At 35.6% G+C, this 27,971-nt stretch overlaps 1 protein-coding gene across 1 annotated transcript; it reads right to left on the bottom strand.

Annotated features, from left to right (window-relative positions):
- Window positions 1-12,397: 12,397 nt before the first annotated feature.
- Window positions 12,398-26,231, bottom strand: LOC114292684 (choline/ethanolaminephosphotransferase 1). The gene is made up of 20 exons (XM_028236697.2): window positions 26,000-26,231; window positions 25,620-25,759; window positions 24,397-24,406; window positions 24,246-24,296; window positions 22,663-22,740; window positions 18,236-18,311; window positions 18,120-18,142; window positions 17,937-18,037; window positions 17,416-17,510; window positions 17,172-17,240; window positions 16,013-16,082; window positions 15,836-15,899; window positions 15,704-15,744; window positions 15,523-15,607; window positions 14,710-14,772; window positions 14,197-14,255; window positions 13,982-14,034; window positions 13,672-13,744; window positions 12,547-12,609; window positions 12,398-12,456 (listed from the first exon to the last, which is right to left on the bottom strand). Exons 2-19 carry the CDS (start codon window positions 25,754-25,756, stop codon window positions 12,588-12,590), a joined length of 1,170 nt encoding a protein of 389 aa, XP_028092498.2. The 5' UTR covers window positions 25,757-25,759; window positions 26,000-26,231; the 3' UTR covers window positions 12,398-12,456; window positions 12,547-12,587.
- Between the last annotated feature and the right edge of the window lie 1,740 nt (window positions 26,232-27,971).

The raw sequence follows: 27,971 nt of genomic DNA, 5'->3' as shown, positions 1-27,971 counted from the left end.
TGCCACAACATGGATGAATTTTCATTCACTCACTTTCTCTTTTTATTTACCAAGTCGTTTACATTAAAGGATAAAAGGGATTATGCATAAGTGGAATCTAAATTCGATGAATAAAGATTACCATATAAAACACCATAACCAATCATATGACAATTGTGGAATGAAGAGACTCTATTATTTCCAAACTTAAATTCATAATCACAGGAATCAAGTTATGAAACAGAAATTAGGTTTCTAGTAAAAACAGGAACATAAACTGTGTTTACTAAATCTAAAATGAAACCAGAGTCCAAAATTAGACGGAGGGTGCCAATAGCCCCAGCGTCCACTTCTATTCCATTCCCAACCGTAATGGTTCATTCTCCTTTATTTAGTTTCCGACTTGTAAGGTATCCCTGCATGGAATTTGTTATGTGAATACTTGTACCAGTGTCAATCCACCAAGAATTTGGTGGAACATCTACCAAATAGGATTCATAAGACACAAAGCATTGAGCGTTACCTTTCTTGTCCAACCAACTTTTAAAACCTGAACAGTTTTTTCTTATGTGACCTTTCTTTCGACAGAAATGACATCGAATCTTATTTTCTTCATTAGCCTTATGAGTTTCATCATTTGCATTCTTTTTCTTCTTACTTTTGCCTTTCTTGAAAATCCTTTTGGTTGGACCCAAGGAGTAAGGTGAGCCATATCAGGCTTTTCAGCTTTAAGCCTCTCTTCTTCTTAAACACACATGGCAATTAACTCACTCATCTTCCACTTATCTTTCTGCATATTATAATTGATCTTAAAAGGACCAAATTGCGCAGGAAGAGAAGTCATAATGAAATGAACAAGAAAACCTTCAGAAATTTCCATGTCCATTCCCTTTAATTGAGAGGCCATGCCATTCATCTTTAAGATATGTTCACGAACACCACTCAAGCCATCATATTTCATTGTCATCATTTTAATCATGAGAGTACTAGCAAGGGATTTGAAAGTTCTAATGAATTGTTCTTCAATAGATTTCATATAGCTCACTGCACTTTCAGAAATAGGGATTGCTCTTTGAATTGCAGGCGTAATTGAGCCTTTCATAATCATTAGACTTAAGCGATTAGAGCGTTCCCATTCTTCATATAAAGCCATGTGTTCCTTAGAACTTGTATAATTAGGCTTTGTAGAAGCTGGCTCTCTTAATGCATAGTCTAAATCCATAATTCCCAAAATAATTCCAATTTGTTCCTTCCATTTCTTAAAATTAGTTTCACTCAAAGCTTTAATACCAGACAAGTAACTATTAATTGCAGTAGGATTCAATGCTACAAACACATAATATCCATTAAATAATATAATCAAGAAAACTACTTTTCACATGTCATAAAAATAACACCACAAGTTAAATATATCTAACTATAAACATAATTAGTTAGATACGAAATCAAATTATCCTTTCGTTGGGCCGAATAACAATATATTTTAACAATTCATAAAAGTAAATGAGATGACTAATAAAAATAAACAACATAAAATAAAATAAAATAATCATTAAGACCGTAATGAATTTATCACCGTTGGGCAGAAAAACTCAATGTCTCTTATTTTATTTTATTAACTAAAGCACGTGAGAAGTTTATCACCGTTGGGCAGAAAAACTTATTGCTATATTTATTATACTAATCATCTCGGTTGTTCAAACATACATAGTGTTGAACCTCCGTTGGGCTGATCAACAATGTTTCAACTCATAAGGTGTGTAACAAAACATTATAAGTGCATAAGACATTATCTTAATTACCATTTGTTCAATAATTTTCAATTTTTATTTTAATATCAATAGAATAAAAGATTGGCCAAAAATAAAAATAAAATTGGACAAGTGTAAATCAAGGTTTTGCACTTGTTACACAAAACATCATCATAAAATGAAATTCATACTTATACATTTCATGCATCAGAATTGAGAACCATGCTTTGATACCAATTGATAGAAAACTTTGCGAAACATAAACTAAAAATCATTAAAGATTCAATTCTATACATAAAAACTATATGAATTTCTACTATATAAAATAAGTGAATATATACCTTGATCCATGATAGTATGAATTCCTCTTGTAAGAAAGAGAAACCTTGAATGGAATACCTTGATCTTTAAGTTCTTTACTTGTCTAAGATCTTCAAACCACTTCTCTCTCTCTAGGCGATGGGAGCCTTTTTGTGGTGACAACTTGAGTTTTTGTGATGGAGAGTATGGTTTGGGACCTTACACTATTTATGCTAGTATTCTTCTCATCAAAAAATCCATTCATTCAATGAACTTCATTAAATAGATTAATGTATCTTATACATTCATGATACATAATGCATCTTCTATATTAATGAATTCATTAGATAGATTAATTTATCTTATATATTCATAATAGATACATAATGCATCTCTAAGATTCATTTATAATGAATCTATCACATTCACTGCATTGACATTATTTTCATTAGTCTTCTATAGATTATGTATATATAGGTGCATTCATCAATGATTAGTCACCATCTAATTGATATACATATTTGTTACTGAATAAGATGAATCTAATATAATCATGCATAAGCCACATTAAACCATATTTAGGAAAAATTCTTACATAGTAATATTTTAAAATTTGTCGCTAAACATCCCTTTATATTTTTTCAAATGGCTTTTTCTTGGTGACCCACGTGATAACTAGAATTAATCTCTTAATATTTTTTATAACAAAATTTTCATTTTGAGAGAAAAAAAAAATTTTGACCTTATATGTTGTAGTGATTAGCAGAGTTTGTCATTTTCTTTTGGGATGGACTTTTTTTGATTAAAAATATGAATTTCTAAGTCTTATGAAATTTCAAATTTGGAGATTTAAAAAATAGGGAGTTTTTTTGATAAATCCATTTTCTAAGAGCTTTATTCCATCCAACCCATATTCTTTTTGACTATTCCATTAAGTCCAATTTGAGATAAGAAGACCAAAATACCCTTTTCATCTACTTATGTTCCATTTAGTTCACATTATTTTTTTATATTTCAATAAGTCCTATGGGTGACATAATTACCAAAATACCCTTAATGTGAATGTTCACACCGTCAATATAAATGTTTATATCGTCAATGTGTAGGGGCCCGGCTCATGTCGATCCTCGTGGGTGTCCGGAAAAATTCGAGTCGGGCCGGGCCGACCCACAAGCCAAAAAAATAGGCCCGACCCAGCCCGTTGATAATATGAATATTCACATTGACAAGTTAACATTCACATTGAAAAGAGTGTAAAATTGGCCTACGGCTCGTGGGCGGCCCGAAACTAGCCCGTCGCCCGGGGCGGGCCCGGACCGGCCCGTTCACAATATGAATATTCACATTGACATATTAACATTGACAAGAGTGTAAAATTGGCCCATGACCCGTGGGCAGCCCGAAGCCCGGGCCCGGACCTAGGTCGGGGTGGGCCCGACCCAGCCCGTTGACAATGTGAATATTCACATTGACATGTTAACATTCACATTAATAGGAGTGTAAAATTAGCCCGCGGCCTGTGGCCGGCCCGAAACCCGCCTGCGGCTCGTGGGCTGCCCTGGACGGGCCCGGCCCGACCCGTTGATAATGCAAATATTCATATTGACATGTTAACATTCACATTCACATTGATAAGAGTATAAAATTAGCCCGCGCCCCGTGGCTGCCCGAAACTAGCCCACGGCCCGTGGGCGGCCCGGGACGGGCCCGACCCGGCCTGTTGACAATGTGAATATTCACATTGACATATTAATATTCACATTGATAAGAGTGTAAAATTGACTCACGTTCCATGGGCAGCCCGGGGCGAGCCCAGTCCGGCCCGTTGACAATGTGAATATTTACATTGACATATTAACATTCACATTGATAGGAGTGTAAAATTGGCCCGCGGCCCGTGGGCGACTCGAAGCCCGCCCGCTGCCCAGGGCGGGCCCGGCCCGACTCGTTGACAATGTGAATATTCACATTGACATATTAACATTAATATTGATAAGAGTGTAAAATTAGCCTGTGACCCGTGGGCAACCCGAAGCCCGGCTCCGGGCCGACGCGAGCCCGGCCTGTTGACAACGTGAATATTCACATTGACATGTTAACATTCACATTGATAAGAGTGTAACATTAGCCCGTGTCCCGTGGCTGCCCGAAACACGCCCACGGCCCGTGGACGGCCCGAGGTGGGCCCGGCCCGGCCTGTTGACAATGTGAATGTTAACATGTCAATGTTAACATTCACATTGATAAGAGTGTAAAATTGACTCGCGTCCCATGGGCGGCCCGAAGTCCGTGGGCGGCCCAGGGTGGCCCGGGTTTGGGTCCGGGCCTACCCCGGGCCGCGGGCGAGCTTCAGGCAGCGGACAAGTTTTACACTCCTATCAATGTTAATATTAACATGTCAATGTGAATATTCACATTGTCACGGGTCGGGCCAAGCTCGCCTCAGGCTGCGATCGGGCTTCGGGCCGCCCACGGGCTGCGGGCCAATTTTACACTCCTAGCAATGTGAATGTTAACATGTCAACGTGAATATTTACATTGCCAACGGGCCGGGCCCGCCCTGGCCCGAGGACGGGCTTCAAGCTGCCCACAGGTCACGGGCCAATTGTACACTCTTATCAATGTGAATGTTAACATGTCAATGTGAATATTCACATTGTCAACAGGCTGGGCCGAGCCTGCCCCGGGCTGCCCATGGGCCGTGGACGGGTTTCGGGTAGCCACGGGGCGCGGGCTAATTTTACACTCCTATCAATGTGCATGTTAACATGTCAATGTGAATATTTACATTGTCACAAGTCGGGCCAAGCCCGCCTCGGGCTGCGGTCAGGTTTCGGGCCGCCCACGGGCTGTGGGTCAATTTTACACTCTTATCAATGTGAATGTTAACATGTCAATGTGAATATTCACATTGTCAACGGGCCGGGCCGGGCCCGCCCTGGGCAGCGGGCGAACTTTTGGCCGTCCATGGGCCGCGGGCCAATTTTATACTCTTATCAATGTGAATGTTAACATGTCAATGTGAATATTCAGATTGTCAACGGGCTGGACCAGGCCCGCCCCAGGACGCCCATGAGCCGCGGGTGGGTTTTGCGCCGCCACGAGACGGGGGCCAATTTTACACTCCTATTAATGTGAATGTTAACATGTCAATGTGAATATTCACATTGTCAACGGGCCAGGCCGGGCCGGGCCGAGTCGAGCCCGCCCTGGGCTGCTGTCTAGTTTTATACTTTTATCAATGTGAATGTTAACATGTCAATGTGAACATTCACATTGTCAACAGGCCGGGCCGGGCCCGCCCACGGGCCGTGGGCGGGTTTCGGGCAGCTACGAGGCACGGACTAATTTTATACTCCTATCAATGTGAATGTTAACATGTCAATGTGAATATTCACATTGTCAACGGGCCGGGTCGGGCCCGCCCCGGGCTGCCGGCGGGCTTTTGGCCGCCCATGGGCCGCGGCCCAATTTTATACTCTTATCAATGTGAATGTTAACATGTTAATGTGAATATTCACATTGTCAACGGGCCGGATCGGGCCCGCGCCCGGGCCGCCCATGGGCCGCGGGCGGGTTTCGCGCCGCCACGGGACGGGGGCCAATTTTACACTCCTATTAATGTGAATTTTAACATGTCAATGTGAATATTCACATTGTCAACGGGCCGGGCCTACCCTGGCTCGCGGGCGCGTTTCGGGCCGCCCACGGGCCAATTTACATTCCTACAAATGTGAATTTTAAAATATGAATGTTCACATCATTAAATTGCTAATCGTTGAAAAAATATTTATAAGGGTATCAAAATTAAATATAAGGGCATAAGTGTCCAAGAAAATAGTGTAAATCAAGAAAATGGACTTTATGGAATAAAACTATACATACATGGGACTAAATGGGTTAAAAAATTCCTTCATGGACTTCTTGGATTAAAACACTTCTAAATTGGACTTATCAATAAAAATATCATAGAAGTTCCTTCTAATATCTTTGGTATGATTTGGAATCAACAAAGTTATCTATACCCTTGTCTCTCGCACTCTGCTAAAGAATCAACAAATTTCAAAAAAGTCACTCGATGCTGATTATTTTGTTATTCTTATTTTCACACTACACGTGTGATAAGAGATTTGAACACCTTACCTAAGTGCAAGAATACTCTTAACTGAGTTAGTCCCAGTTAATTACTAACATGCATTTTCTATTGCCAACACCTATCTATTTTAGAAACTCAGTGGATAGCCAAGATCTTCTTTGGTTTTTTTTTTTTTTTTTTGTCGTTTTCTAGCTTCCAAATTTAAAAAATGTGAGACCGAGAGATTGGTTGTGTAGGTGCAAGTTGCAGTATTAGAAGAGACGTTCACTCTTCGAAGCTCTCTCAGGGCACTTCACCTTCTTATATCTTTAATTTCATATTTTTAATAAAATTTTTCTTTGCCGATTAAAAAAAAAAACACCTATCCATTTTGATCTCAAGAAAAATAATTCATAAAAAATAAATAAATAAAATAAAATAAATTCCTTCAAAAACATAATTTAACATAAAGTCATGCCTACCCTTCATGAGATTGCGATGTGAGGAGCCAAGGAAGAATTGGTAAAGAAAGAATTTATTTATTGACAGGGAAAAATTCAGTGAACTATTCAAAGGACTTAGGCTTGCTTTGGCAAGCTAGCTTTTAACTTTTTTTTAGTTAAAAAAGTTAGATTTTTTGAGTAAGGATCCTCTAGAGTGATTTTTCTCTAAAGTTTTCTAGAGTGTTACATTGTGTGGTTGAGATTTACTGGCAAGTCACATCAATTTTTCTGATGTGACTTGCCAGTAAATCTCAACCACACAATGTAGTACTCTAGGAAACTTTAGGAAAATTTCACTCTAGAGAATCCTTGGTGAGATTTTTTATCCAAATCATAATCTAAAAAGTCAATGTTTTTAACTAAAAAAAGTCAAAAATCAATTTTTTACTAATTTCTCAAAACACCACTTAATGATAGATCTTACATCGTGTTCATTAAAGTCTCATATATATATATATATATATATATAAGGAATGATCACTGTGTGGATGCTATCAAACTTCATTTCGATGCATGGCATTGGACAGCGGGGTGATAGCGGTTTGGTTGCGGTCAAAGAACTTTCAATTCGTCATCTGTTTGTCAAATTGGTGGATTAAAAAAAATCAATCCCCATCTGTCTGTCAGATTGGGGGATGCAAATTGAGCGGATTGACAGATGAATGCGAATCAGTTTGACGGTTTAAACTTTTACAAATTTTGAATATAACACAACAATTTGTCAACATTTTTTTTTTTGAATAATAAATCAAACTCAACATAATCAAAAGATTATTAAGTAAATTGTCAAATACCAATAATAAATACATATAAGAAAATCATACATTATCAAAACTATTTCATTATTTTTTTTTATTCAAAAACTATTTAATTTGATTTTTTAAAAATGACAAAATTAAGCCTTATATTTTTCACATAAAAATATAAAATATCAACACTTGTCATTTTATAAAAGGATTTTCAAATTGAAAACACAACTGAATATCTAAACTCTTTTTCAATTGAGAACACAAACAGAATATCTAAAGAAATTAAAAATATAAAATTTTACAAATTACTAAGGGTGCTCGCGATTTGGCTTTTTGATTGCAGCCAAAGAAACCTCAAATCCGTCATCCGTCCAAAACTAGTGGAATTGAAAAAAATTAATATGCAACTGTTCGCTCATCATTACGTATCTATCCAAAATGTAATGGATCAATTCAATTTAATCGATTTGAACAGATCAAAATATCCACATAGTTCATGTATGCCATTAATTTGGTTCACTCTTACACAACTACACTTCTAAATTGGCCGAACACACTATTGTGGACAACACTTTAATGTGTAAAATTTCAATTATATATCGTGGTTATAGGAAGATATAAAAAGCTTTATCACATATCAAAATGTTTGGGGTTTAATGCCTTTTAAACCCACAGCAAAAAAAAATATATATATATATATATATATATATTTAAACCTTGGGCTTGCCATGGTTGGGTCACCATTGAAAATTTTGCTGTACTTATTTCATTTTTCAATAATTTTTATACGTTTTATTATTATTTGTTTTTTAAATTATGATTTACCATTATATAGAGTTTTCCTAAATATGTTATTAAAAATATAAAAAAAAAAAAGATCTAGTTTGATTGATCTAAAGAAATTTAAGGTAGCGTTTGGTATGTATTTAGAATTATGATTTGAGTATGAAGATATATTTTAAATTTTTGAATTTTTGAATTATGATTTGAAAATAGAAAATTTGTTTAGTTATGAGTTTTGAAAAAAAAATTGAATTAAATTTTAAATGTGTTCAAACCTATTTTGAAAATGTTTACCAAACATGTTTTCAAAATGTGTTTTGAAATTGATTTGGAATTATAGTTTCAAAACTGTAATCAAACAAAGAGTTGATTATTAATGTGCAATCATGGTTTGATAATCAAACCAAACACAGCCTAACTGTTTAATTCATTAAATATTTAAAAAAAATTGAAACATATATCAAATTATATAAATGAATCATATTCAAATTAAAATATACATGACAGTACTCTAAAGCCATCAAGGTGTGTGACATAAACAATATAAGTGTACTTATTTTAATCATATCATCTTTTATTTTTTTATATATTTTTTTATAAAAAATTAAAATATATACTTATTTAAATCATTGTAATTACCCCCAACCAACTTGTCCCATTTGTTCACTACTTGTCCTTTTTGCAGCATTTTTTTTTGTACTGATTTGGTTGCTGGCTTTTTGTTTCTCCAGCCAGCCTGGATGCTCTAACTATCAACTCAAAAGTCTTTTTGGGCGAGGACACAAAAATCAATATCAGCAATGGCATCGTTTGGAAAGTAGTTATTTTAGAGATTTTTTAGCTTTTTAGTTATTTTAATTTTTATGTTTGAGAAGATGAGATAGATTTTTATTTGAGTTAGTGTATTGAAAAATGTGTTGAAATGATGTTTGTAATTAAAATGACAATTTTATCCCTATTCTCACAGTTTTCAAAATAAACCAATAGGGGTAAAAGTGTAATTCTACTACCTGTCACTGTGACAGCCACCCACTGTCACAGTGACAGCCACAGCCGGCCACATTTTTCTTTTCTTTTTTTTTTTTTTTTTTTGAAAACCTTTTGATTAGAGGCTTTTTAGGCTATTTTTATTTTTGAGGCTACATTAGCCTAAACCATCTCTTCCCAAACACCCCTAATAATAAGTAACTCAAAATTTTATAACTTAAATGGTTCAAATAGTTTAAATTACTTAAAACGATGTTGTTTTGAATGTAAAACAATGTCATTTTGACAGATTTAAATTATTTGAGTCACAAAATTTTAAACTACCAAACATTTTCCAAATCAATATACATAACACATTGAACTCTTGTTTTAGAAAAATTCTATTTATACATCGCATAAAATTTCAATATATTTGTATTGTTTAGACATAAAATTCTTCATAAAATTGAGTTGCTCACATATGCATTTTGTTCAATTGTTTGTGTCCGTACAACTATTTTTTGTTTCAAAAATTTATATTCCATCAACATGAATAAAAGTATATTGAATTTTTTGTGGTGGACAAATAAAATTATCCCGTGATTTAAGGTGACCCTATTATTTTGAGGGGGAATGTGAATGGACAAAAATGTCCTTGAAGGTCAAATCTTTGTTCTTCATTTAAAAGGTATTTTAATCCATTAATAATCTTTTATCTTGAAACAATCAGGGTTGTGCTTCCTTCTTCCCTATTCCTCTTTTTTGGCTGAAGTTAATCAACACATTGTTGTTGTTATTATTACTGAAGAATATAAATTGCTTAACCTAACCTAAAGGGGAAGAGGTAGGGTAGGGAGCTAGCAAGCTTAGAGCAAGCTAGCGGGCTGGGACTTGGGTGGAGCTCACAGGCTAGGTCGAACCCAAAAACACACGGTCTAGGTCCAAGCTCGGGGGTTCAATCTGGGCTCGAGCCTGGGCAGGCCGTGGGCGGGCTTTGGACTAACGGGCCATTTTTACACTCCTAGATCGACCTAATTTTTTTTTTTTTTATGAATGATACACATAAAACTCTATTAAAATAAATTAGTTTAAATTATCAAAATGAGACCGTGATGAGTTCTATAAGTTCGGACAATACCTTCCAATCTAAATTTGGATCAAAGGGAAGCCCCGCCCTACTAAAAGCATGGTGCCTACCCACCTCAAAATGCGGACTCATAGAGATACGTTTGATTTAAAGTGGCTACAATAGTGTAAGTACAGAAAATGGTCCCCCTTATATTCCATACGTTGCACAACACGTGAATCACATGGAACACCCATGTTTATGTGAAGTGAACTAACTAAATTTCTACATCTACAAAAACTTGATCACATGAACACCTAACCTATCTTTCATTCAACATAAAGTTTTGGAATCAACAATCAAGAAGAACCAGTGTGCTCAAAGCAACCTTCCGGTCTTTTTTTTTCTTTTTCTTTTGTTTTTTGTGAGCTCACTTATTGTTAGCCTACACTCACCGTCTCTTAAAAGTTAAATTTGATAATGTTGTCAATTCTATTACATGTTTACTAAAGAAAAAACTTGTTTTTTTATATAAATAAAAGTAATAATCTTTGACATGATTTAATAGCTTGCCAACTCAGACAAATATAGTTTAATGGATGAAACTAACAGAAATACCACTAGTGGACGAATACAGCCCCTTTTCATTGCTTCCTGCCACCCCAGCCCCTCCCCTCCCCTTCCTATCCTGCAACCCCTTCCCCAAAAACTCCACCCATCGCAGCCACCCAAACTCCTCCCCCTCCCCGACCTCACCAGCACACGCCCCGCTCTATTGTTATGAAACAGGCTTGCTGCAAGTTATAAGTAAAAACTGTCAAAACCTTCATTTTATTCATTTGCGTTGAAAAAAAATTCAACTCCATCAGAGTAGGGAGTGTGAAGTCACAATAGAAGTTGTGTATTGGGGGTGCTTGTGGCGGCTAAGATTTCGAGGGAAAGGATAGCCCGGTAGGATTGGCAAACAACTTGGGTCATGTTTGTTTGGACGAATTAGATTGGATTGGATTAGTATTCTTAGGCCTCGTTTGAGAACAGGCTAATTTAGTAACTTTTTGGCTATTTGGCTAAAAAGGTAGGTAAAAAAAACTTGTATGTTTGGGATGACTTTTTAACTAATTACGAAAAGATGTGCAAAAAGTAGAGAGAAAAGAGAATCTTTGACTTTTTGGTATGGGTTGTTGACTTTTTGGCTAATTTAGTAACTTTTTGACTAATTGGCTAAAATAGCCTCTTGCCAAACGAGGCCTTATAACTAATAGTCTTAGAATTACGAATCCCTTTAGATTGTGTATCATATCTTATGTTTAGACTGAGTTAAAATTATAAAGAAAGACTAATAATCCAGACTTTGACTTAATCATTCAATTTATATCTTACTCCCTCTGCGAGATTAAATAGTCCATTATATGTAAAATACTATATCCAAATAGATTGTTAATCCTTACTTCAATTGTTTAACCAAATATCGAATTAATAATTTTATTAGACTATTAATCCAATTCCAAACTTATATCCATCCAAGCAAATATAGCCTTGGGGTGCAAGGGAAGATTGGGGAAAAATATCTAAACTGGCATTTCGAGAATCAATCCGATTCCATCCCTATCCATTCCATTTGAAGAAAGAAAAGATCTGAATAATCCACGTTACAAATGAGAATCCAAACAATCTTTGGATTGATCAAAAAATCCTTTCAATTGATCCCAAAAAAAAAAAAAAAAAAGTTCTCTATTTTCCTAATATTGTCCCTAAAAGTTAGTATCAATTTTCGAAAAAAGACATCTCTCCCAAAATAGGGTATGCATCCAATTTTTTAGAATGAATTTGGACACAGTAAGGAAACTAATTGTTCAGACACCGTGAGGAAGAGTTTGCGAACAAAAATTGCTTTCCTAAATACTTTTTTGAGAACACATTTTAAAAAAAATATATTACTATAACAACTCAGTTTGCTGCATTAGCCGCATTCATCAAACATAAATAAAGCTACTATCGAGTTTCAAAACTGTCTCACATTACATTTGACAGCATGTGAATCTCTCTCTCTCTCCCATAAACAGAAACAATTGCATAGCCAGCCGGATAATAAATTCCAATTCTAAAATTTGGAGAACGGAATCCCCAATTGCCTGATCTAGATCTAGTATAAAATGGCATACGATGAATTACAACAGTGAAAATGACCTTGAAAATATAATCCAATTGTAACATTTTAATTTATATTCAGCCAAAAATTGAAGCAGAGAGACCATGAATTTGCTGCATTGCTTCTACTTGCCCGCTGGAAATGAAGAAAATAATGAAAAATATTTTTTTAGGCAAGGAAGGAAAATAAAGAAGATACAACATCGAGATATAGAAAAATATTAACCTGGTATGTGGATATACTCTGAATACAAACTTTAACACGTCTCAAGCTTCTTTCCTTGTAATCCTGACATTTGACAAGCAAAGAGCATATTTAAAAATCAGCCTTCCAAGAAAAAAATAAACCAGTACTAGAAGCTCAGAACGCATGATACATGGTCTGTTTATATCTAGATATGCCCTTGCAAAATAAATAAATATATATATATATATATATATCTAGATATGCCAGCCGATAGGCGAGACCAACAACACATCTTGTTTAAAGGAAATTACTAAAAGACACAGCTCTTGATGGTTAGAAATTTAAGTCCGAGATAGACATAAACACTCAAATGGACTCCAAACAAGCACACTTGGGGAATTGACTTTGTATTTGGACAAGCTTTTGAACATTGAACCAAACAAGTAAATAACATAAAACACTACGTAAGCATATTATCTAAAATAATTTAAAAACTTCACAATCACACTGAGACCCCAGTTACATGGACTTAGGTACGATTGGGTGTGGGTGCTTGTCCAAGCATCAGATTTTCCTAAAGCTAAATCTTAATATATTGGAACATGCATCCAAAAGTTGGGTACGAGTACCGGAACACATGTTAAACAATTAATATATATTGCACTTTGTATAATATTCTTAGATTAAATGGGATTTAGGAAAAATATGGAATGCATACCTCTAATTCGTGTGAGAAGTTAACATGTTTCTTTACTAACAAATGTGAGTGTCTTCTTCAAATATCATATAAAATTAGACAATCTATCAGTGTAGAAATTGGGTACGTGTGTTAAGACACATATCCTGCACCGTTATGCTAGTCATATCAAGTGGATATGAGTATACTAAGGGAAATAGAAGAGTCCACGTAACACAGCTTAGACCACATATATGTACGTTTTTGTATATAATCAGCTTGCCCTTATTTGAAAACCCTTACTAAATATCAGACGACAAGCAACACAAGATTTGGACAACTCCGCTTAACATCAGGCAAATAGTCCGTTAAAACATGATACAATGCTCACACAAGCCAAACCCTAAATAGTGGTGACTGACATGTATGCATGGATCAGATCAATAGTCCGATTCAAATACTGCAAAGTCAAACTCCACATTTCTCACCTGAAACAGTAAATTCCAAGGGCTGCTGTTATTTCGTGAATGACTGTAGTGGCAAAGTGCAGATAGAGTGCCACTGAGTCCAGCAAAAGAAAATTGTCAGCCACAAAAAATGACAAATAACATCGAGCATATAGTTGTATTAAGAAAGATCATCAACCATGGCAAAAGAAAGAATCCTGTGAACAGAATAAAAAATTTATAGAACGTAATAGCAAGCATAGTACTGAGAACAGAATAGGATTTTTCTTTCATAATCACAGAATAATGGGATTCTGGAGGGAAAAAAAAAGGATGGAAAAAATCAACATACCTGTGTACGCAACATACAAAAGAAGAACCCATCTCTCATCAACTAAAGGAATTCTGCCACAAAGCACAAATTTTCATGAGTGGTGAGAGAATCCTGATCCTAGAATACCTCTAATGGCAAGCCAAAGGTACTGTGTACTACCAATTCTCTATTAGAATAGATCAAGCCCATTGGCATTCATTAAACTTAACCTGATAAATAAAGATATCACATACCCATCATTCAGCCAGGCAGTGAGACTATTTGCAATAGCGAAGGGAAGATACAATAAAGACTGCAAAAGAAGTAAAAAAAACTCATATCAAAAGTAACACAAAAGGTGTGCAAATCTTGGGATTTCATCCAACAAGGGAAGATAAAACATGGACTTCAAAGTGTAATGCAGAAATTCACAACAAAAGTCATCAACAAAATCAATGTAAACCTTAAGATAATAAGATGTTATTAGACGGTTCAAAATGGAAACCTCAAAGGTAAACTTGTTTCTTAGTCTTGTCACTCATATGTTGCAGAGTTTACTGGGGGAAATGCAAATATTTTAAATCTCCATCAAGAAAGAAATTTGAGACGAGAAGAAAACTATTAAAAACTATGGCCGAATTCAAAATAGCAAGGATCTTTCAGAAAATTATGTATGTTACTAGTTTTGTCAAAAGAAAAGATTTGAGAACAAAAAAAATCCTAAATTTATTAGAGAACTCTGAAAAAAAAAAAAAGATGCAACATACCATGCACATGTTAGTTTTTAAGCCCTTGGGTTCATCACACAAGTGAGCCAGAATCATCCTCCCCTGCAAAAACAATCTTTCCTTTAGAAATAATTTGATAACAAATTAGCTAACACAAGAATATAATTTAATGAGAATTTTCAAAATCTGCACGAGCAAACTGGGAAAACATGAAACTTAACAAATCAAACACAATAAACAAACTACAGGACAAGGTTAGAAGAAAATATAAATGCTAACAAAAGTTTTAGCAATCACTGAAGTATTTTTTCTTTGCTTTTTTTTTAAAAAATGCTTATATGTAGTATCTTTTGTACAGAAAATTAAACTTCATCCATTTGGATGTCAAAGGCAGCAGGAAGACAATGAAAAATAAGTAGACAGAGGCACACTATAAAACATTATTAACATGCCAATCAATAGTTGGAAAAAGTGACCCAAATATTGTGGTGCAATGCACTTCAGTTACAAATTCTTGGATTACTTTGCTTTGAGCCAATTGCTACATATGTATATAAAATCATAATGGAACCAACCCAATTGTATTTGTGCAATTTAATTTTATTGTACTTCATTTCCTTCACCTTTAAACAAACATCAAAGATTTCGTATGAATAGCAAAAAGCTCAGGATGCCAAGCATAAAAACAGAGGTTAGAGTCCAAAAAAATGTTGATTGACTACTCATGTAACCCTCCCTTATGTGAATCAACTATAATCTCCATGAATTAGATATAGAGCAATAGAGATCAAAATGTTTAAAATTGACAAAAGATATCAAGCTTTAAGGATTGGATCAAGACAGATATCTCACCACAAGGAACCCAAATGCGAGTCCAGTTCCCACTATAACCAAATGTGGATAGTTCCCAGTTATATCATATGGAGACAAATAATCCCTGCACATGACATAAGAAGCAGAATGAAAGAAATATGGTCAAATAAGATCCTCAAGCTAAGCATGTGAAAAACAAATAGCCGAGATAGTTACATACCACACCACAACTCCCACCAAGAGCACAGCAAATGGGTAAAGCTGACAAGAAACAGTGACGACATCCATTGAGCAACTTGAAAAATAAATAAAAAGAAAAAACAGATGAAGCATTGAGTAGTAACAGGTTTACCATTGCCAAAGCCAGTAGCATGCTTCCTTTCCTTGCCTGAACAACCTTATAAACATTGTACACACTGCACAAGAACAGAACACCATGTAAAGCAAGGTCAATCTGATCATCACACAGGAACAGTTTAGAAGATGAGCATGTAAATTTTTGCCATTAAGAATATGAAAAACTATTTACTTGAATGAGATCGTTGGAAGAACAGCCAAAGCTATCATTAGAACCAGCATAGCTCTGTTTGTTGGGATTTCTGAAGTCAAAAGAATAGATAGATAAACAAAAAATGAAAATAATAAAATAAAAGCTAGTCAATTTTCTAAAAATGTGCTTTGAAAACAAAATAACAAAAAAGGTTCCTTAAAAAAGACGACTAAAAAGACATGATAATGTAAAAGCACAACTATCAAGAATTACGAATTTGCCAATTTAAAGGAGATAATGAGCCACGAATATTAAATAAAACAAAATGAGCAATAGATCACAATTTGGAAGATAAGATATCAAGACAAACAACAACACTCAATTAGTACAGATTAATGTGTGTTTGGGAAGGGAAAGATTGAGTATACACCTAACCTTTGGCATAATGTACAAAGTGGTGATCCCAAGACTTGAACCCATAACTTCAAGGTCATTAGGCCAAGTCTTAACCATTGAACCAATGGTTAAGACAAACTTAGAAATTTTTTTCTTTTCTTTTCAAGAAGCATGCCAATCGCCAGTAGCTACCAATATGTAAGGAACCGTGAAGACACCAGTCCAACCCTTTTCTCCAGACAACAGTAATCAAGCTAAATAACTGAAGTTCTGGAATCTCAATGATTGTAGGTTTGAAACACCAGACATCTCAAGAAACAGGATACAGACACTTAAAGGAACGTATGTAATGTAGAAGAATGAAACTTCAGTATGCCATCCTAGCCAGCTGAGAATGTATATAAAAGGCGTGCATAAATCCTAGATGCAAAAGGCAGCTGCACCACGATGATAGGGCAATCTTAGATTCATTGATCCAACAAAGCACAAGGAATCAGATCATGTTATCGATTCAGTTGCATTGTGAAGAAATTTTAATAATACCTTTCAGAGAAAGGCATAGCCATCTCAATTCAAAAATAACACACACAAGTTCAACAACTTTTTTGCAATCTGATATTTCTAGTAAGTCTGTGAAGCAAGTAGGATGGAACATGCTATAAGACTAGAGGACAAACATGCAAATTCAAAGACGACACTTCCCTCCATATAAAGCCCACCTAAAAATATCCTGTTCTATCAATGAGTAAATTTTTAGTCACCTAGGTGTTTCTAGGCATCTTGTTCTATCCATGAGTCATACCATTTACCACTGGAACCCAACTCAAAAATGGCAGAGACTTTCCAAATTGTTGAGCCCACCACTCAGCACCTGAAAAAGAGATAAAATTAATATTATAGTGAAATACAGCTAAAAGAATAAAAACCTAATCAATGAATGAGTTTTTTAGGAACTATTAATTGGTTAAAATATTATGTCTATAATGAATGCCTTAAATATGTAAAAGTGCTACTTATCAATGTACATATATGCAAAAGGGTCATACCAACTATAGCTGTAAAGAAATGGACCAGATATATCAGCATCAGACCCTCCGTAGGCCCATTTATTGCAGGCAAAATAAGGGTATTGGTGAAATAGCTACACAATGAAAAAAATATTAATAACAATAAAATAAATGGCTTCCCATTGAAAGAAATCAATAAACTGAAGGCAAAATGTTATAATCATAAGTTGAATCAAAAGCAACAGCGTCAATGCCATAAAGCAAATTTTCCATCATCATCAAATACTAGAACAATCTAAATGAACATGACTGCTGAACCAAATCATTTATAGCCCCTCAAGAGGCAATGCACACAATACATTACCTTGTTCATACTGCAAACATGTTCACCTTTTCACGTATTAAGAAATCATTTGAAAACCGACAATTAGACAAAATCCATATTCCTTTGCAATTCCTTTAGAAATGGACGGGTAACAAAATGACTTCTGTGCAAGAATGAATCATCAAAGATGTGATAAGCCAAAATGTAATGAAGCAGTATTAGTTGGACCACTTACTGCTCCCATGTTGCACAATAAAATGGAACTGCTGAAATCACCCAAAACCAGAAAGTAGTCCTTCCACACATAGCAGTGCTCCCAAAGGCCAAGGCCTCAAACTGATAAACATCATTAACAAAACATGAAGGACTTATACTTGCCATGATTACCTGAAGATAAATAAATAACAGTAGTACATACCGCACAGGCAAGTGCATCACATCCTGCAGTAGTTAACAATGCCAAGAAACATATTCAATCAATATCCTACACTCATATGCAAAATAAAGATAAACTGGATGAGAAAAAAAAATTACCATGATCAAAAAGCTCTCCCAATGGACTTGATGAATTTGTCCGTCTTGCTTGCTTCCCATCAACAGCATCAAAAGTCTTGCAAGGGTTTAAAGAACAAAACAGAGATTACTGAAATGGAGGAAATAATGCGAAGATGTGTCCAATAAAATAGGCACCATGAAGAGTTAGACCATCAGCCAAATGTTTATTTTCTCTATCCCAACCTTAAAAATGTGTATGAGCAACAGTTAGTCATATATACAGACATCACAAAAATATATTTATTCCTATAAAATCTCCTCTATAGTTGAGCAACAGCAGTTAGAAGTGATAATGTTCTAACTCTTTCTAGCATAGAATTGTATTGCAAATCAAGCAGCCTTAATACAGCTAGAATGTGAATATGTATCTACATGTGTGAATACATATACGTATGTGCAAAGAGGCCCCTCAATACCATCACATCAAATTTAAAATTTTCAAAGCTGCATGTAAATCAGAATCTGAAGACAGGGCAAAGCACAATAGGGCCAAGAAAATAGACAAGGCAGAGCCTGATTGTCATTTAACAGAACTTCTAAATATATCCCATAATCGAAAACCAGTGGAAAAAGCTGTATTTCACCTGACTATTGCCTCCAGACATCCATAACTCACCAAGCACGAGAGGTCACAGATTCAATGACTACAATTGAACATTTAAAATCTAGGAAGGTTACCCTGACTATTGGGTCAACTTGCCATCCCTTTGCATGTATAAGTTTCTTCAACAAACACAATCACTTGCTGCACATCGTAAACCATTCAAACTACAGCCATGTATAAGTTCCCCTCTATAGTCTGTGCAAGTTACTAGATTATAGGATCAAATTGGTGTCCCTATATATAGGCACCCAAACAATTTCTTATAAGAGTTGGCTACATTTTTTTCTTTTTATTGAAACTTAAAGCTTTGTGTATCCAGAATGTAAAAATTTATGTATTATTGATTGATGTCTTGATGTGTTGTATTATTACAATTACAAAGATTCCTATTATATAGGAGTGTGTTTGGGAGTAGGTGGAGAGTAGGAGAAGTGTGGTAGGTGGTAGTGGTAGAGTGGGTTAGGTTTAGTGGAGTAGGTGAGGTGGTAGTGGTGGTAGGTGATGGTAAATTCTAACAGCCCCCCGCAAACTCAAGGAGGATAGAAACTAACCAACTTGAGTTTGAAGAGAGGAACAAAACAAGAAAATACATAAAAAAAAAAAAAAAAATGATAGGAGACACTGTATGGTCGTGTCAGACCGTTGGTGAAGACACTGTATGGTGGTGTCATAACGTTGTAGAGGACACTGTATGGTGGTGTCATAACGTTGTAGAGGACACTGTATGGTGGTGTCATAACGGTGTAGAGGACACTGGATGGCGGTGTCAGACCGATGTAGAAGACAGTTTATGGGGTCATGTCGGACCGTTGTAGCAGACAATGTTGTGACAGTTGTTGTGACAGTTTACGGAGTCTTGTTGGACCCTTGTAGAAACTAACCGGAATCAATGTCGGGACAGTTTACAGAGTCTTGTCGGACCCTTGTAGAAACTAACCGGAATCTATGTCGGGACAGTTTACAGAGTCTTGTCGGACCCATAAAGGAGCTAACCGGAATCAATGTCGGGACAGTTTATGGGGTCGTGTCGGACCGTTGAAAAAGTTGCACCCTCAAAAGGTGTGCCCAATTTTGTCAAAAGGTGTGCCATCAAAAGGCGTGCCCAATTCATCAAAAGACGAGCCATCAAAAGGCGCGCCAGACACGCGGCGATGCACGTGATCGACAGTGCGCGTGTCGGCCTCTTCGTCATGTTCTATATAAAGCAATGCGGAGGCTGAGGCAGAAAACCGGCTAAAACTGCTGAAAAACTCTGCCTTGCCTGAGAGAGAAACTCTGTAATACGCTGTAACCAACCCGTCTCTGAAACACTCAGCAACATGGTCTCTTCTTCCCGTCCAGCTACCCAAAACATGGCCTCCTCTTCCCGTGGTCTGCTCACGCTCTTTCCAGAACTGAACGAGCCCACAAGAGAAATAACTGGTGCGGTGGCCAGTGAACCTCAACCAAACACCTCTGGTTTTGCTCCGTTGAACTTTCCGATGCGGTCGGTGGAGCAAAAAATGGCGGTGCAAACTGATATTGAGGCCAATCAGTATACTCTGAAGTCATGTGTGGAAACCATGACTGCGGTCACAAACCTGTCGCACCGGCTGCAGAGCAGGACAAATGAGGTGCAACATTTAAATGCCCAACTGGCTCTGCTCCAACGCATGTATAAGGATGCGCGAGCAGAGATAAGTGTGCTGAAAGCAGAAAATAAGGAGCTGAAGCGGAAGGCCACTGTGATGTTCCGATTTGGAGGTCCGCCGTATGCTGCAGTGGAGGAGCAGGGAGGAGTGATCGTGCCCAGTGGAGTGGGAAACACGGAGGCAACACCGTCAAGGGCCGCCCAGGACGGAGGAAAGAAGAAGAGATCTGCAGCAGAGTAGAGAAGAAAAATCCCACTGTGGGTGTTGGGTGTGTTATGGTGGTTTTTTTTTCGTGTAAAATTATGATCGGAGTTGATCCTGACATGAATAAAATAAGTGTGTTTGGCAAACTCGAATGGTAGGTGTGGTAAGGCAGAAAAATCAACTGGAATGAATTTTTTTTTTTTTTTTTTTTGGTGAAAATAATAATAATAATAATAATAATAATATTAATATTAATATAGAAATCATGGAGTGGGCGGTGGTACAAAAATATTGTGTAGAAAAAGAGGGAGATGGTGGAAAAGAGAGGCCACTCATGTTATTAAAATAAATTAAGGAATTAAAAAAAGTGATATTGGTTTTGTTTTCAAAAAGATGGATTAAAATAAATATAAAAAAAGGAAAAGAAAGTGGAGACCATGATGAAAGGTGGGAACAAGTGTGCTGGTACTGTGTTGTAATGGTCAGAAAGAGAGATAAGAAAATAAAATAAAATAAATTTCAAGGTGCTGTGTTGTAATGGCATTGAAATATCCACCATCATAAAGAGTATCAGTGGTGCTGCATATGTTTATGAGCATTATTTGAGGCCTTTCTTTCTTAACCCACAGCAGACTGTTAACGTCTGGTATGTCCCAAGGAAGAAGGACATCTTCAGTAAGCCAGATGACATTCTAACTGCTGCTGAGAAGTACATAGAAGAACATGGCCCGGAAGCATTTGAGAAGCTTGTTAGCAAGGATAGGGAAACCAAGTTCAGGAGTAGCAATTACACGTATTTTGATGAGGACCACAGCTATTGAGCCTTGTTTGGCTGAGGGAAACACCTTTTTTCCACTGCTGTTAGGAGTATCTTTCCGGTGGAGACCTTGTTTTGCTGTTAATATAGGAGATGCCGGTGCTGTTGAGGGCTTGCTTAGACAGAGGAGGGAATACCAGTGGTGTCGCCGTAGGCAGAGATGGAGACGGTGGAGAAGCTGCTATGGACTATTTGGGGAGAGTGATGTCGAAAGCCGGAGCCTTGGATCTCGCCACCGGCGTCGGCGGAAAGATCGAGAAAGACGATGTTCTCTCCGCTGTCCAGAAGTATGAGCAGTATCACGGCTACTATGATGCCGAGAGAGAATGAGATGTTATGAAGATATGATGAGGAGGTAGGTATGTAGTAGACAATTCTAGCGGACTAGGTTGAGGTCCGGCGGGCGGCCAAGGCGAGGTTGCCGCCCGCCGGTGAAGCGAAAAATACTAAATTCTTAACCTTGCTCTGATACCATGTAATAATTTATGTATTATTGATTGATGTCTTGATGTGTTGTATTATTACAATTACAAAGATTCCTATTATATAGGAGTGTGTTTGGGAGTAGGTGGAGAGTAGGAGAAGTGTGGTAGGTGGTAGTGGTAGAGTGGGTTAGGTTTAGTGGAGTAGGTGAGGTGGTAGTGGTGGTAGGTGATGGTAAATTCTAACACAGAATAACCATGAAACAAACGGAAAAATTGATTAAAAGCGATCTTGGATCAAATGAAAATCACATAAGTCGTCACATGCCTTGTGTTATTCAATTTCTGGTTTCTACTATAGTCAATAAACACAGTATTGTCTTCCCAAGTAAAAAATCCTTGAAGGATACTAATCAATAATCATGATACAATGAATAGCATGAAACTGTACAATTTCTATCTGCACTAAATACAAAGCACAATAGAGACCAAAGAGCAGCCATTACAGTTGTCATACTATGAAATAGAAGGAAATTTTCTTAAACCCCCCCCCCCCCCCCCCCCCCACCAAAAAAAAAAACATGAAATAAGACAAGACTGAGGGCACCCAATGGATTTCATTCATGAAGCTAACCAAGTAGTCAAGACAAGCCAACATGCACAAAAACTGCAAGCACATAGCAGGACCAAAGCATAAGATACACTGACTGGGAAAAATTTAAGCAAACCTGATATAAGAAGAGAAGTAATCCGTGGGCAAAATGAACCCATCTAGGAGGAGGCGAATCCAACTTAGGTGAATATATCTGCAACACATTTAAATGCATAAAAATGCCACTTGGCTTGAGATATTTTGGAACTACATTGAAATTCAAACACAGGAAGGAAAAAAAAAAAACTACTTGATTTTCTATCAGATTACCAAAAATATTTAGCTGAAAATTAGCTCAGTCATCAGTCAAAGTGACTACTTGACAAACACATACTTTCTCAACTTAAGAAATTACAGAAATCATGTACTGAAAAATTATTAAAGATTCAGGGCATTAATACTAAATGCAAAATTTTATGCGATTACTACCATTAGCACAGTTCTGTGACCTACATCAGCACTACATCCTAGAGATGACCCAGAAAGATATTGCATCAATTATGAGAAATTCCAATTAATCCCTTTGGAAGTTTAACAGTATTACCATTGTTACCTTCTTCAATGATGATGCAAATTATTCATTATATAACATTTCGCGATTTGTCAAAAAAATAATTATAGAAAATTCCGTAACCCTTTTCAGGACCACTTTAAAAACCAAAAAAAAAAAAAAAGAATTAATTACGTGTATTTTCCATTCAAAACAAAGACTAGTAGTGAATCCAATGAATTTTCCACAAAAGAAATATAATCAAAGCATGAACATGAGCTTCCACTCCCAGTATTACAGAGCAGGTTCGACTCACAGGAATCAAGCTCTCCACAATAACAAAAAGTACAAAAAATAACAATTAAAAAAATAAAATAAAATAAAAAGTGGGAGAAGGTTGCCTACCTATTACCTCTCCCAACCCTACTAGAAGCGGCAGCCTTGAGCATTGGGTACAGCCTTTTAGGTTACCATAACAAAGCTAAATCTAGTCTAATGCATTTCTTGGAGAATTTGCTTTTTTTATTTTTGGTTAACATATGAACAAGTAGAATTTTAGCATTGGAGCTCTGAAGTATTGAAAAAAATTTGACACTTCATCCAAATTAAAGATGCCATAGGAAATGAGGAAGGCTGCAAAGAAGAAGTGTGAGAGCAAGTGGAAAGGCATGATTGCCCACAACGCAACCCAAAATGTGGCGCTATATAGAACTGAATGGTGAAAGGAAGAATGATTGCTAATGAATAGTTGATAATTAAGCATTTGCTAAGTTGGTCAGAGATCTTTTGATTTCTCTGATAAGCCCCCTTTTCTTGGAATATTTGATATACATAACGACCTTTAGTTCAACAATCCTCTTGTCCAATAACAAGGAGATTAAAATTAGTCTTCCACGGATCTTGGAAATACAGACCACAAAAAACTTACCATTAAGAGGAACAACATGACATCAGCTTTAAAATGAACTTACAATTTTCTCATCAATCAAGCAACACAAAGTAAAACTTAACAAGAACTAGAAAAACAAATCAATACTAGTGAGAAAAAAGGAATTTATATATAAATATATAAAAAAGTAACAAAACAAGACAGAGATGTTATGGATAAAATAGGACTGTAGTAATGAGGAGCTAATACATAGTGAATTAAAAATAAATAAATAACTCACATAACCAAGCAATGCAGATATGACCAAGAACATGAATCCTGTAAGTGTAATCTGTAAAAAACAGTGGCATTACCAATGAGTAAAGAATCAAGTAAAAAATCATCCTAAATTGAAATTTACATATCAACACTGGATAAGATAGATATTATACCATATTTGGTCTGGGAAAGCATCCACATGTGCAAACACACACATCCAAAAGATTTAAAAAAAACAAAGCAAAACAAAACAACAAAAAGAAGAGTTAGTGATGTTCAGTGAAATCTTGTAGGTCTTACACTGATAAACATTAACAAGAGATAAGCAAGAAGAACCACAAGTCACACTGGCTACGTTAAAGACCATTCATGTACAACAAGAAGTTTCTAATCAAAATATTTGAATCACCCGTAGGATTATTTGTTATACCAGCTTTGGTGAGGAAGCATTCTATGAACAAAACAGACCTATGTTCAATAGTTACAACCTCAATTAGTAATACAAGCTATAAAGTCTAAAAAGTAAAGCAACAGAATCATGCCACGTAGATGAAAACTTCACACTTCAAATTAAAATAGTTATCTAAATTCAAAATCTTCTTTTTTATCTTTTTCATTGTGTTTTCTTATAACAAGATGCATTAAACAGCCTATATCAAGATTCTAAGCTATGTTGACAACTCTTTATGAAAGAATCAAGGGGAAGTCTACGGTGTACCCCCCTAAAAAGAGGGACATTGTAATAAAGTTACATTTTTTTTGTGGTGAAAGTTACGAATGTTTGTGGTATGTGTTATGCCAAGTTACGAAAGACAAATTTATGGTGTGCACCCTCAAGTGACAGTCATATTTTTTGTAATTATCATCAAGTTACAAATGTTCGTGGTATGTATTATGTTGTGCCAATTTGTAGTAAAAGTTGATGTGCAACCTAAGATGAGTCAAATTTTTTGGGGTGAGCAAAAAGTTATACTTTTGGGGTGAAAAAACAATTATGTCATTATATGGTTTATGTTACAAAATTTTGTGACTTTATTACGAAGTACATATCATATGCCAGCCTTTTAGGGGTGCCCATAGTAGCATCTCCCATGCAAGAAAATCCACCCCCCACACCCCCTCAAGCCACCCACTTACAACAAATGGGTCAAGCACAAATAATTAAAAATAAACTTGATGATAATTACAAAAAATTAAATTAAATTTTAAAAAATAAAATGAATTATCACTACAGTAAGACTACAGATTTTCTTTTATTTTTGCACAACTGAAGCATAATGGACAGGTAAAAAATTTGACAATACTTTTCTTATTCTTTGTTTTTCTTATGAAAACGCAAGTACATTCACAAATTCAAACCCTAAAAAAAACAATGATGAACAAATTGAATACTTACGGCATCCAAAGTGGGAAAAAATTAACAGATCGACGCCAAAAGGGTTGCAATACATATTTCGCAACATATGAATGATCCACTCCACTGTACTTGTATCTATGCAGCGCAGCAACACCATGAGCCCCTATATATCCCATTGCCTGTACATATACATATACATATATATATATATATATACACAAAACAGTTTCAGAAATCGATTTAAGCATACATGTATAACCAGAAAACCAATAGATTTGAATACAAGCATTTACATCAAATGAATCGAAAGAATCAGCAAAAGAGTAATCTTGAAATGGAAAAACCAGGGATTACAGAGATTTGCATGAGACGAATGGAATTGAAAATTATATTAAACAATAGAGAGGAAATTTGTCTACCGAATTTGAATTGGAGAGAGTTGAATTGCAGAGACTGAGAAAGGTGATAGCAAGATCAAAGATTTGGGATTGTGTGAAGAGAATCTGAATGAGTTGAGTACACAAATATAAAAAAATGTGTCTGTCTACACAATGTGTATATATAAAGGTCAATTTTTTCTCTCTCGTGTAAAGTGGAGGAATAAAGAGGCGAATGTTACTATTTACCAAAAGTTTTGGGGAACAATTCAAAATTGTTACTTTCATTTGGTTTTTAAATAAATACACTCTATAATTTTATTTTTTATTTTTTTTTCTGGGTTGGTAATTGTTGTTATATTTAACAGATAATTGCAAAAAATGGTATTAACACAAAATATTTTCAAAACCATGGAAGTACAAGAAATATACCCCTATTAGATTGTTGTGGATTGGGAAAAAAAAAAAAAATTAGTTGGTTTCTTGAAGTTAGGACTTTTAGCTTGAGATTAAAAAATTTGTTTTGGTTGATTTTTTAAAATTTTTTGATTTTTTTTAAAAGAAAAATGTGATATTTTATTTTATTAATTTTTTAATCTATTTTGTCTTCTAAGGATTAATTTAGTCCCAACCCAACTCAATCCACATAGCCAAATGCTCTTTTTCATCTCTTTGCAATTATTTTAAATTTATAATATTTTTATGCAATTGTTCCTATATTTAATTTTAGACAACTAAAACAAAATTTTAGATGTATTTATAAAAAAAATATGGTGGAATAATAATTTTCATTCATAATATAAATAAGGAAAAATTAGTCTAAGGTCTCTCTCTCACTTTTAGTAATGTATAAGATCCACAATATTATTTTATGATGTTTAAGATCCCTCAATTTGACCTCTCAAATCAAACCTCTTTCTCTTTCTCTGTCTTCCCTGTTTCTCCATTCAATGGCCGCTCTAAATTCCACCGGAGTTCATCATCGTCGTCGTCTTCTTCTCCAACTCTCTCTCCTCCATCAAGCGAAGCTCAAAGCATCCTTATCCATATACGAATTCACCGATATCGGAATCGAAACGTACTGTGACGAGAAGACAACCCAATGGTGGAAGTGAAAGACGATACCATTTCTCAGAAACAGAGCCGTTTGTGAATGGTGGTTTGGAGTTGAGATCGTAGTCCAAAAGGCTTTGAGTATCAATTTCCATTAGCAACACCAGTAGCCAAACAAGCCCTAGAAATTCACGAAGATATATACATGTATATATAGATATAGAGAGACAAGGTGTTGGTTATCATAGTGAAGCTTCAGAGAGTTGATTAAAAATGTAGCTTTTTGGTGGGTTTGTGAGAGATGTTATTTTGAAGAACGCAATTAAGGCATATGCACAAACACATAATCGGAAATAATACACATAAGTTGAATTTTTCTAATTTGAACTTAAGCTACTATGCTTATTTGAAAATAATAAATATTTTTTTCCCATCAATTCTAAGTTTATCTTGGTCACTCAATTGTTTGTTTTGCTGTGTTTGGCCAAATAAATGAGTCAACCACCTGTGCATCATGATTCAGGAAGCAAGTGATGAGCTTAATTGGTAGTGTAGATGTTGAATTTGAAAACATCATTGTGTATCTCTGTGATTGTGTTTCTCTGCCATATGTAATTATGATGTGTGTCTGTGTATGTCTGTTTTGGATCAAATGCACCTCCAAAGAAAATCAAAGAAGCAGCATGGCAGATAAAATTAAAGAAGCAATATGGCAAAGAAAATCAAAGAAGCAATCTGACAGAGAAAATTAAAAAAGCAACATGGTAGAGAAAATCAAAGAAGCAACATAGCAGAAAAAATTAAAAAAGCAACATGGCAGAGAGAATTAAAGAAGCAACATGACAGAGAAAATCAAAGAAGCAACCTGGCAGAGAAAATTGAAAAAGCAGCATGGCAGAGAAAATCAAAGAAGCAACCTAACAGAGAAAATTAAAAAAGCAACAAAGAAACAATCTGACAG

Source organism: Camellia sinensis, chromosome 5, assembly GCF_055761805.1.
Source record: "Camellia sinensis isolate YWXY chromosome 5, ASM5576180v1, whole genome shotgun sequence".
NCBI classification, from domain to species: domain Eukaryota; kingdom Viridiplantae; phylum Streptophyta; class Magnoliopsida; order Ericales; family Theaceae; genus Camellia; species Camellia sinensis.
Note: the sequence above shows the minus strand (reverse complement) of the source record. Positions and strands in the feature narration are given on the sequence as shown.

What these genes read in the sequence shown, in the direction of transcription:
- LOC114292684 (XM_028236697.2), bottom strand. Translation starts at nt 25,756, where the DNA reads ATGGGATATATAGGGGCTCATGGTGTTGCTGCGCTGCATAGATACAAG. An exon ending in GGGAGAGCTTTTTGATCATG is followed by an intron (nt 18,143 to 18,235) that starts GTAATTTTTTTT and finishes TAACTACTGCAG; the next exon opens with GATGTGATGCACTTGCCTGT. An exon ending in GTGATGCACTTGCCTGTGCG is followed by an intron (nt 18,038 to 18,119) that starts GTATGTACTACT and finishes GATGTTTATCAG; the next exon opens with TTTGAGGCCTTGGCCTTTGG.